At 37.3% G+C, this 24,224-nt stretch overlaps 1 protein-coding gene across 2 annotated transcripts in view; it reads left to right on the forward strand.

The window, feature by feature from the left end:
- Nucleotides 1–24,224, forward strand: part of LOC105257216 — a 183,893-nt gene that overhangs the window by 149,664 nt on the left and 10,005 nt on the right. For both annotated transcript variants that reach the window (XM_025412964.1, XM_011267679.3), the window contains one exon: nucleotides 1,250–1,405. In XM_025412964.1, the coding sequence (XP_025268749.1) occupies nucleotides 1,250–1,405 (156 nt within the window). The remainder of the gene's footprint in view (nucleotides 1–1,249; nucleotides 1,406–24,224) is intronic.

A 24,224-nucleotide genomic window follows, 5' to 3' on the forward strand; every position in this document is an offset into this window, starting at 1 on the left:
GAATTAGAATTCTTGTAGGAATTACCAGATGAATCTAATTAATTTCTTCCTGTTAAATTTACCAAATCTTCTGGTTAATAATACTAAACTCGCCAGCACCAAGTCGTCTAAAATTTTTTTCATCTAATGTCAAAAGTCTGTTTAATATTCTGAATTTCAACAATTCTCTTACGAGCAGTAGCCAGAAAGAGGACGCTAGCTCTCTGATGGCGTGTGTTTGAGCTGCATCCTCTTCTTGCACTGTTTATCAGTTTAATTTCTAACAAACTGAACTTAAAATAATTTATTCAATAATCTGGATTGAATTTATGCAATAATCTTGTTGGAATTCAGAATATTAAACAGACTTTTGAGATTAGATGGAAAAAATTTTAGACGACTTGGTGCTGGCGAGTTTAGTATTATTAACGAGAAAATTTGGTAAATTTAACAGGAAGAAATGAATCAGATTCATCTGGTAATTTCTACAAGAATTCTGGTTCGTCCATTTTCCAACAGACATACTGGGGAATGTACCAGAATTCTAATTAATGCAACCAGATTTTTTTCTCAGTGCACTGTTTATCAGTTTAATTTCTAACAAACTGAACTTAAAATAATTTATTCAATAATCTGGATTGAATTTATGCAATAATCTTGTTGGAATTCAGAATATTAAACAGACTTTTGAGATTAGATGGAAAAAATTTTAGACGACTTGGTGCTGGCGAGTTTAGTATTATTAACGAGAAAATTTGGTAAATTTAACAGGAAGAAATGAATCAGATTCATCTGGTAATTCCTACAAGAATTCTGATTCGTCCATATTCCAACAGACATACTGGTTGAATCTACCAGAATTGTAATTAATGCAACCAGATTTTTTCTCAGTGCGAAATATCGAAATAATTGCGCAGCGATGCGCGATGAAACTTTCGTTGAAGATAATAAATTAGTTTTTATTTTGTTCACCTCTCTCTAGCCTTAACGCAAGAAAGAAATTGCGGGTCAGTTAATTGATAATTATTTCTCGAAGACCTATCTTAATGTCATTTTAGCCTGACATAAAAGAAGAGTCGTATAATTATTTAATATTTCACGAAAATTTTTTCGTGTCAAACAGCTTATTGAAATATCAGAGATTGATATTTCAATTATTAACATTGAAATGACTATAATTATGCTCCGTTTATTATATAATCATAAGTATTATTTAACGATCTCCGTATCTCATTTCGCTATAACGAGCATCCGTTCCTCTTGATTACAGAGTCCTGGAACGTTGCACAAAGATGTCGGCGGTGCTGGTACGAAGGTCAGCGAGAAAACGGTCGGCGGCGTCGGCACGGCGACCCTCACCACGCTCTCGTCCATTAATAACGCGTCCAACGCCGGCCGTAACAAAAACAACCCCGTATCTCACGAGGTAAGCCATACAACGCGACCGTGTAAGAGACGAGATCCTCGCGTATATTGATCATAGCCGAGCGATACGTCATCTCGGGCCTCGCAGATGACTGCGATAATTAACCGGTCCTGGGCTTGAATTTATTGCCCATTAATCCGCTCGCATTCACCGGGCGTGTGCGTGCTCGAGGAATCGACTCCGTCCCTTCCGCCTCGCGATATCTATACGCTTGTTGTACTTGTTCGTCTTGTGCGTCCGCTCGTACACAGGCGCATTATTCAGTGCATGACTTATTGGACGCAGCGTCAAGTACCGTTTACACTTTAGTTCTACTTTTGTCCCTGTCTCTCTCTTTCTCTCTCTCAGGTCGTATAGAGTGGGAGTTGGGCCCGCATTTTGCGCGATAAAAAATGCGATTGCGAAAGCATGAGTCTTGTTATTTTAATTTTAATTTTATTTACAGTCCAATATACTCGGAGAATAGAATTTCATATTTATTTCTAAGAATAGAAATGGACACAAAGGAGGAATAGAATTGAGATTAATTGTGGCGAAGCGGCGAACGAGGCTTTACGACTCTACTTGACGCCTTTGTTTGAAAGCGTGCGCGACGAGAAAGCGCGGAATAAGGAGATCTCTCGTCGATGACGCGATCGGGGATCGTTCGCACGCGTCGAGACTGTTATCATCATCGGGCCACAATGTGTACGCGGGCTGCACGTAGGATTTTATTAGCCATTGTGTTAACGAGGAAAATTACGCGTCCGCGTGTGCACTTATGTATATCGAGTATCCGCATAATATATAATATTTATAGAGTAGAAATCGCGACTATCGGTGACGAAATCCGCGTTGCAGTTTTTCTTGACGGGAATTTTTCCGGGGATTTATCGAGCAAAAGAAAGAAAACGCGAATTCGCTCGCGATGCTACTCGGACGGAACTAATTGAAAATTGTTGCCCTCGGCTACCTGTTAGGATGCGATAAATCGTGTCCCTGAACGTGCACGGATGTTACTATCGTCTTGCTCCTAGTTGCGGTTTCGGCTGGATCCGTCGCTGAAACGTCATGAAATGACACTCAATTTCTCGCGCTCGAGTTCGTCGTCCTTTGAGGCGCGAAATGGCCACAATAAGATTGCACTCGCTGCGAATGTTCGTCGTACATCTATCTGTACGTGGATGCAATTAAAAAATATTCTATTTAAGGATGTTTTGTATGTACAATCCCAGTAAAAAATACACAGAGAAAAATATCTTTCTACTGCCAAGAAAAGCGATTACTCAGTTTATTTTTCTTTTTTTAAGTAATAATTTTCTTCAACAAAGAATATATTCTTGATAACAATCTTAAAATATACTCATCACAAATGTTAGGAAATCTCATTATCATGTACTCAAAAGAAGAATTTATTTTCTCTTCAAGAATATTGTAAAGTTGTATCAAAGAAAAATCAAATGTCAACTCTTTTGTCAAATTTCAAATGTCAAATTTTTGTTTTAATTTAATATTCTTCACTAAAATACTGCACTTACTAAAATTCAGAATATATTCAATTAAATTTAATGCTCGTGGTAAATTTATGATATATTTGCGGATATACAAACTTATGATGTACTTAAAATAAATAATATTTACTTGTATACATTTTTCTCTGTGTAGTTGAAAATTAATATTGACAAATATATCCACTTTTGGTGTATTTTGAGTAAGAAATTGTGTGAAATATTACAATTTGATCTTATTGTTAGCTACAGTGCAGAAATGTATTTTTTATTTATTGCATTTTTACTGAAATATTCCGAATTTTGTTAATCGTAATGATTAACTTTTGGCAGAAAATTTCGCCTTGTGACAGATACACATGATTAACTTCATTAAATTATATTTAACATCTTTTTAACCAGTTAGTACTTGTATATTATTTGACCAAATATTTCCTCTGTATCTAAGCTTTTGCAAATTTTAAACAAATTCTGAATATTATTTCCATGTGTTTTTGTCATTTGAATCGACGTGGTTACACGTTTCCCATAAGAACACATGTTAATTCGGTGCAAATTAAAATCCTTATAACTTGTGAATTGATTTAAAAATTGTACTGAAGATTCTAAACATATGTAAGGACATTCTGTAAAATTTTCATTAAATTCTCAATATTTTGAAAATGGATACAAAACGTCTTTAAAGATCGATAATAAAGGAATAAAAAAGTAACACGAATTCGGGGGGTATTGTTTTTTCCGCGCTTCTTTCTCATTAATTCAATTTAATTTATAAATTAATAATAAATAAATTCCTTTTCGTCAAAATAAAAATCTGCGCTGGTCAATATCGCAACCTTGGTCGATATCGTCGTCGTGTCTGCAGTTGCCAGTCGAAGCGGAGAATTAATCGCCAAACACTCGTTAAAAGGTACAAAGAGAGGTACCTTTCTAGTGGCCCGCGGCCAATGTCGTCACCGCGGTTAATTTGTTCATCCGAACTGTCATTACGCCCGTCGCGACCTCGATTCCGCCGCTGTATCATTTCTTGCACCTCCGTGACACGAATCTCGCCATGTCATTGTCGTTTGTCTCCTTAATGCCTTCCCGTTTTTTTTTCCCTTCTTTTTTCGCGAGTCTCCATTACGCGACCGAGACGATCGGATTTCGTTGCGTTGCGTAATTATGCGCGATCGCGATCCCTCATGCGCGTCGCGGTTTTCAAGAAAATATTTCTCGCATGCATACGTAAGAGTCGCTACACGCAAAAACACGTATGCGAGAAAAGAACTTCTTACCTTTGCGGTTTATGATCATAGCTTTGTGTCTATCTGCATTTCTCGAAGAGATAGATAGATGCGTGTAGATACACAGGCATGATTCACCGTTACTTTTACTCGATTCGAGTGTATTGCGCCGCGATTTATCGAGCTCTCGGACTAATTCATACGTGAATTTAGAAAGTCCGGCGCGAGATTTGTAGCTAATTGTTGTACAGCGTTTGTGCAACCGTGACGGGCGCGAAAGCTAACGCTCGACTCCTTCGGTTGCTGTCATTTTGCAAAACGAAAGCGTTCATTAGTCAGCCAAAGCCCGAGGCGGCGATTAACACGCTCCGTTCGTCGTTGCACTTACACGAGAGAGTAATTATTATGCATCTTTTATCTTCATTGATTCCCTCTAATTTTCTCTAATAATCTTTTCTTAGTCACGATATATCAAAATTACATGGGAATTATTTCCATTTATGTCAATGTTTTGACGATATAGCCTTTATTATAATATTATAAGCCGAATAATAATAGTTGCATATCCGCGTTCTCAATAGTAACAACAGTATCCGGATATATTTATATACATAATAGATTAGATATTGATCGTTGGGCTCTTTACAAGGATAGGTCGATTATGAAAGCTCTTCTTTGAGCGAACCTGGAGGGTGTCTTCGGCATAAATGGCTCGTACAGAGACCGGTGCCCTTTCCGGAACGAGACGTGACTCACGTCTGTTTGAGACATCATCGGCATGGCGTAACAAAGATAAAGCCACGCTACTCGTACATTCAGAATGCTATAGACTGACTAATCAGAAAGAAGATGGTTCATTTCTACTCTAATTTTAGATTAACAATTTTTTAATTTATAATTTTTGGTTATTTAATTTCATAATTTGCAATTATTTTTCTAAATTAATTTCCAATTTTTTATAAATACTCGTCTATAAGCTCTCTATTTTTTACAGAATTTTTCGCAACATCTTTGATATTACAGAAAGAAATCGCTCATTAATATCTAATATCTATACGATGTGTAATCTAATTAATATCAAATATCTTACGTAATATAAGGACTTATGTAAAGATGCTATGATATTCGTGATAATTTATACGTAACTCGTCGGATAGATTTACTTGCTCGGGAGATTTTATGCGAGATGAGAGGCATGCCGTGGGTCGTCACAATCACTCGAAGCAATTCAAATTTATATAAATCATTCTGTTTTGATTGAATTATGTAGATTGTGTAAGAAAGAAATGAAGTGTTATTAACGGGAAACTTAAATGAATTTAATTTTATTTATGCATGCGAACAATTTAATTTAACATGCTAAAAAAATTTCTTATATATTTCGTATATATTTGTATGTGTACTTTTTAAAATCCTGGAACAAGAGAGTACTATAGAAATGCAAAAAGAAATGTTCGAATCGTATGTTATGTAATTATACGCAATTTGCTTCGATATAAAGTTTGCACATCAATGATTGTTACGGATTCCTCGTTAACACGTATTTGTATACCTCGTTGATACGTATCGTTGCATTACCCATTGCTCTAATCATAATTACAGGTGTCCGATTATGTATGGAGACTTCGTTATGTCGATCTCTACTGTATTCGCGATAATATGTATATATGAAAATAAATTTCGCATGCTAATTCGCTTTTATATTCATTACAGTTTGAATAATCAAAGCTAAATGTCGAATGGCGAATCATAACTGAATATCGATGAGTTTTTTTTCTACGCTGTGAACAATTCGCGAAATTATTCATTAAATTTCGAGAGAGAATTTTCCATCTCGCGCACTTTGCATATTTTCATTATTAGCTCTTAAAGGTCACATATAAATCATTTGGATCCTATCGATATTTTAACAATAGAATATTTTTATCATTAAAAAAATATGTACAATTTATTTTTTAGCTTTTGCACATGATTATTTTTTTTTATAAAATGTCAAGAAATATACAATATAATTTTTTGTAGATTTTTGTTAACCGCTTTAAGACAGCTAAAACTGCGACAAGACATTGTGATTTATATATGACTAGGAATAGAGCAAAAAAATATATAATTCACCTAGTTCGAAGTCGTGATAATTAATTATTGATGTATTTTTCATTTTGCTATTTTATTGTTTTTCGTAAAAGTTTAATTTTTTCGCTGAATAATTTCGTGTGGAAAATTGCAAAATTGCATTTTCAGCCAACGAGATATTTGTGAGATTTCGGGTGACATCAAAGTTGCAGTAACTGGAAACACAGGCGGCTGCTCCTTTCGCTAATTAAATTCGCCGAGCGCATTAGGCGATATGCGCTCTGACGTAGGAGACGACGGTCGATTGTTTGCGATTTGACTGCATTCGAATGCGCATCAAGGATTCAGTACGTACGTTAATAGAGTCACAGTTGCGTTTGCAACAATAACACGCCGCCAAAGTACGCACGAACGTCACGCGACCATAAGAAGCCTCGACACAAGCGTTACGCACAAGGCGCGTTGTAACCCGATCGTCTCGCATTGTATCTCGGATTTCGCGATAACATAAATACGCTACCTGCGGGCTACCCTACGGGCTAACGATCCTGGTGACAAAAGTAACACAATGCCGAGATTAGCAACCGAGCTAAACGACCACAAATGCATTTTTCAGCCTTACGAGAGAGGAACGCAACGTGTCTCCCCCAAGTCTTCATCGAAATATAAGGTCATCGATATTGACATTGAGGGGATCAACGTGATTGTAGGTTTCTTTATAGGGGATTGATTATCAGCTGTTTGATTTTATTTTACTACTATTTCGATTTTAATACTTGTAGTAATTTTATTAAACAACGAGGTATATATATTTTACAGTCGCACGCTTTAAGGATGTTTTGTATGTATAATCCCAGCAAAAAGTAGCTGAAAATCAATATTGACTATCCATTGAATATATCCATTTTTGGTGTATTTTGAGTAAGAAATTGTGTAAAATATTACAATTTGATCTTAGCTACAATACAGAGATGTATTTTTTAATATTTATTGCGTTTTTACTGAAATATTCAGAATTTTGTTAATCGAAATGGCAGACAATTTCACCTTGTGACAGATACATGGCTAACTTGATTGAATTATATTTAATATCTTTTTAACCAGTTAGTACTCGTATAATATTATTTGACCAAATATTTCCTCTGTATCTAAACTTTTGCAAATTTTAAACAAATTCCGAATATTATTTCCATGTGTTTTTGTCATTTGAATCGTGCTTATACGTTTCCCATAAGAACACATGTTAATTCGGTGCAAATTAAAATCCTTATAACTTGTGAACTCTTTAGTGAATCGATTTAAAAATTGTACTGAAGATTCTAACATATGTAAGGACATTCTGTACAATTTTCATTAAATTCTCAATATTTTGAAAATAGGTACAAAACATCCTTAAACGCGACTTGAAGCGGGACATCCATATTCCTTGAGAGAGAACCGACTTATCTTTTTCTTTCTAAACAGTTGTTGCATAACACGTGACGATTGTACATCCTATTGTTAATATAATATTCTCGTCTTCGTACTATAATTTTCTCACACTGAACGACGAAATACATGTAAAGATTCGCAATCAAGCAAGAATTGAGATACGATGCCGTATTTGATAATCGTACTCGCGCTTGTTAAGCAAGAGACAATGCGATTCCTTCATGACACCGCAAACAATCGGCGGCCGCTGTCAGTGTTCATTATAACTCACTCGCGATCCTCTCTCGCGTAGCCAGTGGGCATGAAATATATCTTTGCTTTCTATGAAACGATTTACCGCGATGGAAAATATATTCAATTGTCACGTTAAGCGAGAAAGGGGCAACGAGATTTCCAGAGACCTGCCGCATCGATTTATTCTCTCTTGAAATTATTATTCTGTTATTTCACAAATACTTTTTACGAATATATTTATTATTTTCTCTTGACGTCTCCGCCTGAATAAGTGAGATTTTATGAAAGTTTCCGATACAGTTTTGTATTTCAACACGGAGAAAAATGTATACTGGTATTAAAGTAAATATTATTTATTTTAAGTATATCATAAGTTTGTATATCCGCAAATATATCATAAGTTTACCACAAGCATTAAATTTAATTGAATATATTCTGAATTTTAGTAAGTGCAGTATTTTAGTCAAGAATATTAAATTAAGACTAGAATTTGATTTGCTTACTACAAGAGTTGACGTAAAGTAAGTTTGATTTTTCTTTGAAACAACTTTACAATATTCTTGAAGAGAAAATAAATTCTTCTTTTGAGTACATGATAATGAGATTTTCTAACAATTGTGATGAGTATATTTTCAGACTATTATCAAGAATATATTCTTTGTTGAAGAAAACTATTATTTAAACAAAAAAAAAAAATAAACTAGTAACGAGTAATCGCTTTTCTTGGCAAGTAGAATGATATATTTCTCTGTGAACTCGATTCTAAAATCGATGCACCTGTACCTGTACCTAAAGTAAATGTAGTTGCACGATGTTTAATACGCGAGACTGCGTCGATGGAACGATGTAAAATCTCGCGCTTTCCAGCACGATTGAAACGCGGCTGTACAAATGGCTGTCTGATTAGCCGCGTATCGGTTGCTTCGTCGAATCTCACCGGCCATGCGGAAACGCATAGCTCACACAGGCGTTTCTCCTCTCGGCCGCAAACACACACGCGCCTACCGATGTACCGTTATCTCCATACGCACTTTGACTCCATGCATATGTGGGTCTCGGGTGGTTATGACTATGCTAATGGAGATATCCGTTCGATTATAAGCTTGCCGTTGTGCGTTTCGTGATTGCGCGTGTACGCGAATCGGTAAATCGGTGTGGGTGAAAATGACAATGAGAAACTGTATATCGTCAATACTATCTCGACGGCTATTGTTCGATTCGGGAAAGCGACGTTAATGAAACGTCGCTGGGTTATATCGACTTTGACCTAGAGTTACAACTTTGACGTATTATTGGTTTAATTTCGAGTTGGAGCAAGTTGAACTTGGATTCTTTAAAAGGTCTAGTAATTGGAAATATCAAGTGTCAAAGAAAGTATTAAGAAAACAATTGTGTAACCTAAGGTGAAGAAATATGAAACTTGGATTAATAACATCACACGTATAAAAGAGAGAGAGAAAGAGATATATTTACATCCAAGAAAAAACAATTTATTTCGAAGAGAGTAAGCATAAAGTAGGAACTGTCGGGCAACCGAGGAGGAGCTTTCCCGTAATTCACACGAGACACAGAGCTCATGTTTGTAATTGCCTTCTCTTATTCTCTCTCCATCGCTTCGAGCTACAAAATCCAGTTCGCGTACAACGAAGACAGGCCGTGGCTAATACACGACGTTTAAATTTCTAATGATGCACGATCAACACGCGCAACTATCAGCAACGTGCGAACACGCGGCCGTATAATCGGGCTAAGGTATAAATATTCATTAGCCGGTTCAATTATAAGACCACCGAGAGAAGGATACCAGGCGGCGATGCGTTATCGAGAGCGCCGATGTGTAGACGCTAAACACGCATCGCGTTCGTACACCGGTAAGGTTGCTGACGAGGGCATTCGAGTTGGCGACAAAAGGACGATGAACTGTGCCAGTAGCTTCGTCGGTCGTTCCTAGCGGTCGCGACAAAATAACCGGTTTCATCTATCAGCGAAATTGTATACCTGGTACGAATTGAATCCAAAATAGGCAGTCACTATGGCACCCACGCATACGTGTACAATATCTGAAAGAGCGTGTGGTTTTTTAAATCGGGAAAATTAATTTTTTTATATTATAATATCGTTTTAAGGATGTTTTGTACCTATTTTCAAAATATTGAGAATTTAATGAAAATTGTAGAGAATATCCTTACATATGTTTAGAATCTTCAGTACAATTTTTAAATCGATTCACTAAAACATTCACAAGTTATAAGGATTTTAATTTGCACCGAATTAACATGTGTTCTTATGGAAAATGTATAACCGCGTCGATTCAAATGACAAAAACACATGGAAATAATATTCAGAATTTGTTTAAAATTTGCAAAAGCTTAGATACAGAGGAAATATTTGGTCAAATAATATTATACAAGTACTAATTTATTATTTATTATACAATAATAATTTTATATAAAATATTGTCACAAGGCGAAATTCTCTGGCAAAAGTTAATCATTTCGATTAACAAAATTCGAAATATTTCAGTAAAAACGCAATAAATATAAAAAAAAACGTCTCTGCACTGTAGCTAAGCTCAAATTGTAATATTCCACACAATTTCTTACTCAAAATACACCAAAAGTGGATATATTCGTCAATATTGATTTTCAGCTACTTTTTGTTGGGATACAAAACATCCTTAAATTTTTGTTAATTTTTTTTTAAAAAGAGAATATTATCTCTTGATATTAATACTTTTAATTAAGATGTAAAGTTACGCAGCGATAAGAAATTTTGTATATTCATCAGATATCGTTATATATTTTTTCTCTTTGTCATTTTTATATCCCAATTTCTAGGCACCGTGAGATGTTTCTCATGGAAAAACGACAAGAGATGTGATTTCTTTTCACGCGATTGCGTGCGCGTAAACCGCGTGTGTGACTTTCCACAATTGATTGCATTAACGTACTGTTCCACTGAAACGATTTTTATTTTCCGGAGCGATTTTTTTACCTATTGGTGGGAAGCATAAAATCGATAGAGGATTTTAATTAATCGATAAATCAAAACGGCAATTTTACAGATTTATGAAACTACGTCCGACCGAGCGCACAGAAAAACAATAACTCGCGTCTTCAAAGTATAATTATCGCTTATCGCGGATACAGCATGCGCGATAGCCGCTATCTTGGAGTGCCTATTCTTGGAGAAGGAGAAAAACGTTGCAAGAAAGGCGAGGAGTAGCCGCCGGCCGGGATTAATATCGTTCCACGTTATCCAGAAGAAACACTCGGATCACGCGTGTCCCGTTAGCGTCCAAGGGATCACGGAGGGTTAATGGAACCGTTCTGACGATTCGCCGCCGATTGCCGATCGTTAAAGACCGATAATAAGTCAGGGTCGCCGTTAAACTGCCCATAGAGGCCGGCGCGTTTCTTTCTCTTACATAATGGACTGCGGGCGTTTGTCTGTCGATCCGTCTGTCGCTTCCGGTGGACCGTGCGAGCGCGCGTCACGTGACTTCCGTCGAACCGTGCGTAACACACGGCACACGCATATCGTTGGAGTGCTTCTCTCTCGTGTTCGGAGCTCGATATAAACTAAACACGCGCGCGCGCGCGAACCTTGAAACACGCGTGTATAAGTCGCGTGGTAACACGCTTGGAATTTCGAGGTCTTCTCGCGTGCCTCTTCCTTCATAAATGCACAGCGTCATTAATCCATTCGTGTTAATCGATTGTATTTGAATAGTGATAGACACGCAGAATTTCGCTGCGCCGATTTAATAATAAGGAACGCACTCGTTTGAGAGGAAAGATATCTTGTTACCGTTATACATACCGTGAGAATGGAGACTCGCAAAGTTGCAGAAATGAATGTCCCGATGCACTTTGCGATTCGAAACGTGACCCTGCGCGATTTACTGCTGCCCCATTCAGTATTGACTCGTTCAAATTTTCGCTTATCCGATAAGATTCCCAATAAACGCTACGTCTTTATTTTAGAATGGCAAAACCGAGGAGGCCGATACCGGGCACGACGATTAACGATGGAGTTTTCGGTTAATAACTCGTCTACGATAATCTACCTCGGTAACGAGAGAAACCTATAATAAATCGTGCGATAAAGACGGGTTTAAATACCGGTTAGTTACGCTTGAAAGCACGCCAGCCGATATTATATAGTCTTATTTACGTGACACACATCTGCGACGGAAATTGCGATCCCTCGAGAATGCGTCGTCAATCGATAACATTGGGTGGAATAATCGATCGATCGCCGCACTGAGAAAAAAATCTCCTTGCATTAATTAGAATTGTGGTAGATTCAACAGTATGTCTGTTGGAAAATGGACGAACCAGAATTCTTGTAGGAATTACCAGATGAATCTGAATCATTTCTTCCTGTTAAATTTACCAAATTTTCTGGTTAATAATATTAAACTCGCCAGCACCAAGTCGTCTAAAATTTTTTCCATCTAATCTCAAAAGTCTGTTTAATATTCTGAATTCCAACAAGATTATTGGATAAATTCAATCCAGATTTTGAATAATTATTTTAAATTCAGTTTGTTAGAAATAAAACTGATAAACAATGATGCAAGAAGAGGATGCAGCTCAAACACACACAATCAGAGAGCTAGCGTCCTCTTTCTGGCACTACTGCTCGTAAGAGAAAAAAAATATACTTTGGATTTAATGTTAATACTAGTTCTTTATATACATTTCATGGCAAATATTGAATACGAGTTAAGTTAAGAATGGCAAGCAAAGAAATTAATAAACAAGAAATTTTATAGATCTAACCAGAAAATACTAACCAAATCCTTATAGTAAAATCTATTAAACGTTCTAGTTATAAAAAATCGAGTCTTATCGTGATAACTAGAAATTCTTGTTTGATTTAACCAAAAATGCTTTCAATCATATACGTCTTGTTGGTACACTCAAACGATTTTTCTCAGTGCGTCTGTGTGATACTTGTCGCTAAATGCCTCGCTTAATTTTGTTCATTCGATACACGTATTCCTTCGAGAAGATCGCGCTTTGTGAGAATAACTTATCAATTTATAAATCTACGAGTTGTATCGAGGAACACGCAACATTAGCCTTCCTTGGGATAAACTTCTCCTTGAAACGGACGATTATTACGACTCGGGATGCGCACGCGAAAGATTCGCGTCTCTCCCCCTCCTCCTCGTAAAATGCATCCGAAATATGCGAAACCTTTCGAAAACGTCTGCGGGCGATCATTATGGAACAGCTGGTCGCTGGAATTCGAAGACTCGAGAACGCGCGTCGTCTTTTTACATCGGCGTGGTTTATATCGCATGTTTCTAATGCGACTCGTGCGAGAATTACGTACGACGGAGGTGTATCAATTACTGCACCTGACACACCTGGAATTCTAGACCTCTCTCGGCGCGTGATTTTTTTTCACATTGCAATAATGCGTTACGCAAGATTATCCTTCGTTTTTTCTTCCGCGTATATGTCAGGCGATATTCGCGTAAAATTATTGTACTTTTGATTTTTCTCCACTTGTCTAAAAGCCGTTTCGAATCAACTTTGTCACGTCGCGGCAATCAGCATTGTGTTTCGTAGGATGAGAAGTGGATAAAGTAGGTTCGTTTCCTCTGAAATTAACTGGTCGTTCATTAACGCGTTTCCCCGACGTGTACACTTAATTCTGTTACGTTTAATGAATAAAATAATTGTCGCAATAGTTGCCGTTTTAACGTTGCTCTTCAAGATGCCGTTGCAAAACGCATCGTTAAGACCGAGCGATTAGCGTTTTCCGGTTTCTGAGGTGAGCGTTCCGTTGTGTGTCAAGGCAACCAGCCTTGGCTCTATATTCTTTACAGATACGGGCGAGTCATTGTTTGTGATCGCGTTACATAAATGTATCATCGCGCGATCGTAAATCAACCTTTTATCTTTGACTAATTGATTTAATTAACCGGGACTTATTAATATACTGTCAATGCCGTATAGAACTGTCGAGATAAGCGTTAGATAATTATCATAATCTATGCGAGATTAATATCAAGCATTGATTTTATAAATCGCCTCATTCTTTCAGGAAAAATTATCTGTAAAAGTATTCAAAATATTTATAAAACAAATCACTTGTAACAATAATGTAGCTTGTACGGTGCAAAGATGTAAATTGAATATCTACGCAAGAACATTCCTATCTCTCGTAAATCAACACTTTCCCAGCTGGATATTGGCCAACGTAAAGAATTTCCCAAGGAAGAGCCTCCGTAAGAACGTAAAAGGCCATAAATAGCAGGTATTTTAAAGAAGAGAAATATATTTGAGAGACGTCGGCGCGTGATGGAAACTGATAGCTCTCGTATTCTTTTTTCACGATTAGAATTTTGGATGCTGGCAGTTCGTGAACCTCTCGCAGCTGTGCCACACGTTCTCGTTCTCTCACATAAACTACAGTGTTCCTCGCAGAAGGGCGCCGAGAGAACAAGAGCTCGTCTCGGACCATGTCGCCGATAGCCACGTGCATTTGCACATATACAGGGTATCCCAAAAGTCCCGAAACGGTCGAATATTTCAGAAACTATGCACTTTAGAAAGAAAGGTTTCAGACAAAAGTTGTATGGCTTGAAGAGGGCCATAAGGTAGTGTCACTGATTTGATCTTGAAGAGTCACCTGAAGGACACGTAAAGGTCACCTCCAACTTCTTAAATGGGACACCCTATATACTTTTACATATTCTTGTAGCTTGCCTCGAGAGCTTTCCAAAACACTATAATAAAGTATTTTTTCATTGAGTATTTTTCGAGTTATGAGGTTTGAAATAATTTTTCAATTTTATTTAAACTATAAAATATCTAGTAAAATATTCATTTTTTTATCTTACCTTAATATTTTTATGTACAAAATAATGAGAGGAATCAATGTAAAGAAAACACATAATTGTTTCGAGAAAAAAAAAATGTAATTTGCAATTAACAATTACATTTTTTTTTCGAAACGATTATGTGACCTTCTTCAGGTGACTCTTCAAGATCAAACCAATGACATCATCTTATGGTCCCCTTCAAGCCATACAACTTTTGTCTGAAACCTTTCTTTCTAAAGTGCATAGTTTATGAAATATTCGACCGTTTCGGGACTTTTGCAACAGCCTGTATATATACGCGTGTTCGATAATATGTCAACACAACCGGTGTGACACTCTGGCTGAAAAACGCACCACGTGTGCGCATCGAAAACACGTGACAAGCTCACGTGTGCAAGAAGGCCGCGTGTGATTTTTCCCTGGGCGAGATCGCAGCCGCATCCGGTTGCGCCCCAGTTTTTCGAGGTCGATGTGAAAAAAATAGTCGTCCAAAGAGTACATAGTCTATGAAAAGTGCATTTATCTTTCGACGTGTAATGTGTATTTTTTACTGTGGTGGTCAATTATTAGTGACACTTGTAGTAATTTTATAAAGTATCGCGTTTTTTATCTCATCATTTTGTTATTGAAATTATTACCGATCAAGAGACATCTTATTTTCTAAAAAAAATACTTTTCGTATCGCATGAATATTTCTTTAAAATCAATATCGAACGAGAATTCGCAACCAGCTTGAAACGCGGGATTTTACGAGGTGAACTTTGGTGTCGGAGCAACGACAACCGATAAATCCCAACGAAATAATTGCTCCCCGGTCGTTTGTACCATCGAAGACGGCCAAGACGAGGCAACGGGAATTCAACGTTCGATGGAATTCCTGCTCTTAGGCGGAAATTGTGTCGCCTCGGCCTACGACGCGAAGGACAAAGGCATCCCCGATGCTGCACGGTGCACGATTGAATTTCAATACGCACAAGTTAAGCAATGAAAGGCTTCCACGGGCTTGACGCTCGATTGTCTTTCCAGTTTCCATTGTCCGCGGGTGAAGCTCACGGGAAAAATCGTAATAAAGACCTCCATTTCGAGTTCCGCGAGCATTCCGACCTGAGGGCCCGTTGTTCCTCGCCAACGAATCGTTCATGCGGCTAAATCTTTCAAATGAGACTGAGGTACATGGGAAGAAACGCAGGATATGATTTAGAAAATCTCGCGTATGAAATTATATATTTTTAAAAAATATCTCTTGCAGATTAATAATTCTTTTTCATCATTTATCGTATCGAGATTTTTAAGCTCATCGAGATGATATCAATCCAATTCTAATGTTTGTGTGATCTAAAGATATTTTTATTTCCTACAATTTTTTTATAAATAATCAAGATGGAATGGTTGTTCAATGCGGCTAAATCTTTCAAATGAGACTGAGGTACATGGGAAGAAACGCAAGATATAATTTAGAAAATCTCGTGTATGAAATTATATATTTTTAAAAAATATCTCCTACAGATTAATTCTTTTTCATCATTTATCGTATCGAGATTTTTAAGCTCATCGAGATGATATCAATCCGGTTTCAATGTTTGTGTGATCTAAAGATATTTTTATTTCCTACAATTTTTTTATAAATGATCAAGATGGAATGGTTGTTCAATGCGGGAAATGGAGACGATCGCTTCGTCTAGCGTTGCCATGTACGTACGCAAAGGTTTCATTGCCTTATTAAGGCGCTCTCGCGCGACCCTCGGCTCGTCCAGCTCGACTGGACGAAGAAGGACGGAGAGCCGGAACTCCAAAACCAGTTTATTATTCGAAACGCGCCGAGAGTGCGCGTAAAAAGAAGCGGTGCCTCGCGCGAGATGTTTTCTAGCAGGTTTTATTTGAGGTCAATTTCGCGAGAGAGAAAGATACTACGCGTCGATCAGTCGGGATCGATCATAGATTTCCCCATTGTTAGTTTCCCGGAGAAATTGCCAGTCTTCATCCATAAACGCGTAATCGACCTGCCCGGAATCTGATCTCGCCCCGTCCGTAGAATCGCTTCAAATGCAGCGTCGTGTATAAATAAATAAAGTTAAGCCGCGTAAATATATATATTACGCGTCGAGGCTGTATTTTCCGCTCTTCTCTATTCCTTTTCCATCTCTTGCGCACTTTGCAAAGTGCGCTTTTGTTGCGATTCTCGTAGATAGAACTCGACGTATTCGCGTCAGTTCCCTATGAATAAATCATACTGTTTATCTTCGGATGAAGCCGAAAAATTTAGTTGAGAGAATTTGCTCGAGACCTACATTAAAATCGCATAATTCACTTGCGCGATAATGATTCACAAAACGCGTGTAAATTGATAATATATATGCAGGTGCAATATGGATTTGCAACTCCATTCGGTACAAAGCGGCTTTTATTAATCTATCGTGTTTGGAAAGCACGATTGTCATTCGGTGTCGCTTTTAGTTTATGACTATTCAATATGTTTCGCTCGCGCGTCACATGCATTATTTGGACGTTCATTTCGTGCTTCGTATGCGCAGTTGTCTCTTTCCTAATCAGTACAAGTCTATAAATATATCTCAAACAAATCGTTATACGTGCTTGACAGCTATAATTTTGATAACGAACACGTCATTCAACGATAATAATAATTAGAGTCTTATCAATTGTTATATATATTTTTCCACGTAAACGAATAATTGATATCGAGCACAGAATTGGGCACGAGAGAAAGAGCGCATAAGAGATAAAAACATTTTCCTACACTGAGAAAAATCGTTTGATTATACAAGACGTATATGATTGAAGGCATTTTGGTTAAATCAAACAAGAATTTCTAATGATAAGATTTTTTATAACTAGAACGTTTAATAAATTTTACTATAAGGATTTGGTTACTATTTTCTAATTGAATTTATAAAATTTCTTGTTACATTAATTTCTTTGCTTGCTGCTCTTAACTCGTATTCAATATTTGCCATGAAATGTATATAAAGAACTAGTATTAACATTAAATCCAAAGTATATTTTTTTTCTCTTACGAGCAGTAGTGCCAGAAAGAGAACGCTAGCTCTCTGATTGTGTGTGTTTGAGCTGCATCCTCTTCTTGCATCACTGTTTATCAGTTTAATTTCTAACAATCTGAATTTAAAATAATTTATTCAATAATCTGGATTGAATTTATTCAATAATCTTGTTGGAATTTAGAATATTATACAGACTTTTGAGATTAGATGGAAAAAATTTTAGACGACTTGGTGCTGGGGAGTTTAGTATTATTAACTAGAAAATTTGGTAAATTTAAGAGGAAGAAATTAATCAGATTCATCTGGTATTTCCTACAAGAATTCTGGTTCGCCCATTTTCCAACAGACGTACTGGTTAAATCTACCAGAATTCTAATTAATACAACCAGATTTTTTTCTCAGTGTAGAAATCCGTCTTCATCGAAATACTACAAGCAATATCCAGAAGCGTTACACAACTGTACGATAGCAAATGTACATATGTAGCAATTCGCGTGCAATCATTTCCTACATGAAATGGGACTTTAAAAAGCTGTGAAATTACAAGACTTTCGTTTCACGAATCGTTGATTATTAGCAGCTTCGGTATCACGCTAATACCACAATCGATCGCGGTTGAAACGATCGAGTGGTCGTCTAATCTCTGTGTAATCCTAGAGAGAAATCCACATCCTACGCTTTTATCGCGTCGGCTCCGTTACATAACTATGAAATTTACCTAGAACGCGTGCACGCACGCGTACGCGCGGTTGGTTGATGAAAATACCGGTTAGTCGCCTTCGCGCTCCTTTTGCTCCGCGGAAAGGAAGCGATCGGTTATGTGTAACTCTTACGCAATAACAGCCAGGATGTGCAACCTGCAACACGCGTAGGTGCGTTGTAACTTTCGATCCGAGTCGAGTCCGCGGGTCGGTTTAGTAAGTGTGTCAATAATAAAATGATAGGCGTTAGGAGGATATCTTCCCCGGAGCTGTGAACGCGTTTAAGACGGAATCGCGCGTGATTGAGCGAAGAGGAGAAATTGCAGAAAGAGAAAAGCACGAATGACACTTTTAAACGAGAGTCGGAATTGTATTCGCTTTCGCTGATTCGATGGAATCGCGTTACACATATGTAACACTCGGTGCAAAGTGGCGATTAGTACGGTTTAACCGTGATTAGTGATTTAATCATATTTCAACCTGAACTCGAGGTAGATTAAATAGATTAAAGGTATTATAACAAGGTATGCGGATATATGTGGCGTAGAGGGGATCAAAGCGGGATAATTTCCAGAAGTTCAGATATCTGACCTATCTAACGAGGAGGCTATGTACGCTGCGGTTTTTTTCTATTTCGCGTATTTTAATAGAACCGGCAGTTTCGCGGTACGCGATGGTTCATAAATCCTCCGTGTAATCAGTAATCGCGCCGGGGGAGGTCGATGCATTAGGCTTATTAGAAATAATGCATATGACGGATTTCGTTAATTAAAATACTAACGGTAAATCCGGGGATTGCTTTACCGTATTCGACTTTAGTTTAATCACAAACGCGGAAGTGCGCGTTAACTCTTCAAAGAGAGTAACTTTTTTTTGTTCGTTGTTTGGATTACGTTTCTACATCAAACGTAGAGAACCGTTATTTTAGTTTTTTTTCCCATTTTGCTGAGGCAGGGAAAAAAAGAGAGAATTTTATATCGTTTACGCAAATATAGTTTCTCTTAATAAATATTCGTTAATGCACCGAAATGCGGAAACGCGATTTAATCCGAGATATTTTTAACGATGTTTACGGGATATTGAATGCTCGATTTGCAGCTCAAACAGAGTGATCGCTGTCCAAATATTAATATGGAATGTTTAAATAATGCTTATTATTTTCTTGGTATTATAATCGGTCGCCAATATTGCTAGACAAAGTGGTAGAATTTGTGCGAACGATAAATCTTAGTAACTGGATGCCGCGCCAAATCGTAGCTACGAGTCGCACCTGTTTAAATAGCCCATAGTGAGGAAGTTAGGCATACATGATTCTATTAATAGTTACACGAAATTAAGTTAACTTACGAGTTAGTCGGGGATTTATAACGTTTACTGGCAACAGTTTCACTACTCTCACTCCAAAAGATCGTATACATATTTGTAATAAAAACACTTTCTAATTTACGTCTAAAGAATAGCTCGAATGGTTGCTTGTAGAGCTAATCTCGATAACGAAACATTGCGGAGAAACTTTCATAAAATTGCACTCACCGCGATTTGATTATCCGCTATAAGATTTTGCATCAGAAAGTAATCTTTTTCTTTTTGAAAATAAATTGCATTATGTTACAATCGGAATTTACGTTACAACTCAAAGTAAAATTTATACACATATATATAAATATATATATATAATGTTTTTAATTAAAAAAAATTTTTTCTGAATTAGAAACAAATTTTGAAATAAAATATTTCTACTTTTTGCAAAATTTGTTTTTAGAAGGAAATTTTCTATAAAATAAACAAAATTTATAAAATATACACATAAATTATAAAAATATATCTATAAAATATCTCGGACCGTGCGTGATACTTTCGACAGTGAAAACATAAATGGTGATCTCTTTAGCTGATCCATCTTGACTTGGTGTAATTGGAATTAATTGATATGAATTTGCCCCACTAGGGATTCCGAATACGCGGCGTCAACTGGACGTTGACTTATCTGAGCGAACCGCTTGCGGCTCGAAAGTTTTAATGAGCTGTATTCGGCAAGTGTGAGAGAGAGAGAGAAAGGGAGAAAATGAGAGAGAAGGCAGTTTTGTTCACGGCACGTGCCTCTTTGGAAATGATAATTGAATGAGAGTTATTTTGTATTGTGTGTTGTATTTCGTTAAACTATTCCAACGCGAATACCAAACGAATTCAACGGGATTTCTCTCGTACGCAAGTGATTTCGAATCGCATCGCATCGCTTTTACCTACCATGAGTATTTGCCCGTGAGTTATTTAGTGAATGAAACAAAGCACACAGCTGACGCTTTTACAAACGCACGATTCGTGGGTGGATGTGAGATACGCATATCTAACGATTTCCACGTAAAATTCCTGTTTATTTAACTCGCCACTGTGTACATTGTATGCGATACGTGATATCACAGTAGGGGTTGGTTAAAATCTATATTTTACATTAACCGAAAAGGGCAAGATTTTATTCGTTTATATTTCTAAAGTTTCATTTGCGTCGCAAATTTTTAATTGTTTAGTAATTTGAGTAGTTTGTTCATGGAAGTGCTTCTCGAGGAAAATTCGGAAAATTCGCAAGAGAAAGTACGCACTTGTTGTGTGCATCCCATGCACAATTAGCGTCCGAGCGTGCGGTGAAAACGCGCTATTGCGCTGTCATTGTATATCCGCAACGCGTTTAAGGATGTTTTGTATGTACAATCCCAGCAAAAAGTAGCTGAAAATTAATATTGACGAATATATCCACTTTTGGTGTATTTTGAGTAAGAAATTGTATGGAATATTACAATTTGATCTTAGCTACAGAGATGTATTTTTAAATATTTATTACGTTTTTACTGAAATATTCCGAATTTTGTAAATCGAAATGACTAACTTTTGGCAGAGAATTTCGCCTTGTGACAGACACATGGCTAACTTGATTGAATTATATTTAATATCTTTTTAACCAGTTAGTACTTGTATAATATTATTTGGACAAATATTTTCTCAGTATTTAAACTTTTGCAAATTTTAAACAAATTCTGAATATTATTTTCATGTGTTTTTGTCATTTGAATCGTGTTATACGTTATACGTTTCCCATAAGAACACATGTTAATTCGGTGCAAATTAAAATCCTTACAACTGTGAACGCTTTAGTGAATCGATTTAAAAATTGTACTGAAGATTCTAAACATATGTAAGGACATTCTGTACAATTTTCATTAAATTCTCAATATTTTGAAAATAGGTACGAAACATCCTTAAGTCACTTTCAAGGCGTTCACTTAACAAACACGCGACTCCGCGCTCCAGTTGTCCGCGGGGTTAATGAGCTCTCCTCTCTTGTGCGTTGCGCACCACGCACGTGGCAGTGACGTTTCCACCATCGTGCTTCCGATAGATATGTATACATGTACCGAGATACCAACCGCCCACGTGCTTCTCCGCGAGAGTCCCACGTATCCGAGTATCACGGGTAGGTACTCGTTGGATCGCGCGCTTTATATGTAATCTCGGGGAGCAGCTGCAATTTTGCGTTGGCGAACGCGTAGCATTAGAAAGGCGGCCGCGAGACCGGGAGATGTCACAAGGTAAACCGCATATACATAACACAGAGGGAGAGATGTGGGGAATTATTGTGCACGATGTCTATCTGCGATCGGTAGATGGAAATACACGGTTATTGGCCGCGCTCGCTCTCGCGTCCTTGGATGAATTTCTCTCCCCTTTACCGCGCATTTAGCTGGTCCCGCTCTCCTGAAAACTGTGGAGCGAGACGCGGCCATATATCTATTTTCGAGCCAGGCCGCCGAACAATGTTACATTATTGCGCAAGGCTGCTTCTCTCCTCTACCTGCGCTCTCAACGTTGGCGTATCTCCGAGGGTCATTACGTGAATCTTGGCGGCACGATTCGTGCGTGTTATTTATGCGTGAGTTAAGCGCGCCCGACTCGTTGCATCGAGGCTTGGCTGCAGCGAGAAGCCTCTGTCGCTCGACGAAGTAGCCTCTCAGCTACGATCGATCAGGCACAGCGAGAGGAAAAAGAGAGAAAAAGAGAGAGAGAGAGAAAGAGAGAGAGAGAGAGAGAGAGAGAAGGAAAGGGGGGCGCGGTAAATGTAAGATTACAATTTATACGAGCGGCCTCCGGACTGCACGGTTATTCACTCGCGACTTTTTATTATTTATGCCGCGATCTCCCTCCGCATGAAACTCATCCGCGTATCGCCGGTCCGAGCCACGCAACGGATGGCTGATAATAATTTTTCATTACGCCAGGTCAGAAGAGAGAGTCGGCCGTCGATTCATTTTCAAATCTGAATTTTTAATGCCAAAGTTTCCTTTGCCGCGCGTACAATTTTTACGAAATGCAAATCACGCACTGAGAAAAATCGTTTGATTATACCAACAAGACGTATGATTGAAGGCATTTTGGTTAAATCAAACAAGAATTTCTAATGATAAGATTTTTTATAACTAGAACGTTAATAGATTTTACTATAAGGATTTGATTAGTATTTTCTGGTTGGATCTATAAAATTTCTTGATACATTAATTTTTTTGTTTGTCACTCTTAACTTAACTCTTATTCAATATTTATCATGAAATGTATATAAAGAACTAGTATTAACATTAAATCCAAAGTATATTTTTTTTTCTTACGAGCAGTAGTGCCAGAAAGAGGACGCTAGCTCTCTGATTGTGTATATTTGAGCTGCATCCTCTTCTTGCATCACTATTTATCAGTTTAATTTCTAACAAACTGAACTTAAAATAATTTATTCAATAATCTGAATTTGTCAAATAATCTTGTTGAAATTCAGAATATTAAACATACTTTTGAGATTAGATGGAAAAAATTTTAGACGACTTGGTGCTGGCGAGTTTAGTATTATTAACCAGAAAATTTGGTAAATTTAACAGGAAGAAATTAATCAAATTCATCTGATAATTCCTACAAGAATTCCGGTTCGTCCATTTTCCAACAGACATACTGGTTGAATCTACCAGAATTCTAATTAATGCAACCAGATTTTTTTTCTCAGTGCGTGCATCACGTATAACGTAACGTTAGATTGAGCGTCGTAAAAATCGCGTAACAATGTGCTATATTTACACAATTTAGGATCGAATCGATGGTCAATGCAATCGCGTAGACGTAAAACTAGAAGACAACAAGGACGCGTGAGAGCATTCGTGAACCGTCTGGCGACCCTTTAATGAGAATTTATGCCAACAGTCTGGCCTTAATTGCCGTCAGGCCTGATCAATTGACGCCAAATCGCGTCGTTCCTTGTCATTACGCGCGCCTTCACATACATCATCAAATGCTTTCGCGAAGAGGTCTATCTAGAGTGATCGAGATTAATTGAGATAGAATAATCATAATGATATCGAATGCGTGTTCAACATGGGCTTCGTACTTCGGTATATTTCATACGTGAAAAATTATACATTCGCGAAGGTAAACGTCAAACGACGCGCGCAACATTATACGGAGTAATTGAGTATTCATACAGAGTGCAGTCGTTATTTCGATATTTTCTCATAAATGTCGTGCATAAATATCGCTAACAGTACTACATCTGGGGCGAGGTGAGCGTGGTATCCACCTTGCAAGATGTCTGCTCCGGCAAGGCATTTAAACGCTGCGGAAATTCCACGCATATAAATATTTTCCTTTATAGATAAATAAAAATTCATCATCTCTCGTTTTTCTCGATATTTTTTTTTTATTACGCGTAGATTCAATAGCTAAAGAGAAATGAAATGAAACATCCGCTAAACATATTATATGAAAGATCCTCTGTGGA

This window comes from Camponotus floridanus, unplaced genomic scaffold (genome assembly GCF_003227725.1).
Source record: "Camponotus floridanus strain SB8 unplaced genomic scaffold, Cflo_v7.5 scaffold11, whole genome shotgun sequence".
In the NCBI taxonomy this organism is placed as follows: Eukaryota; Metazoa; Arthropoda; class Insecta; order Hymenoptera; family Formicidae; genus Camponotus; species Camponotus floridanus.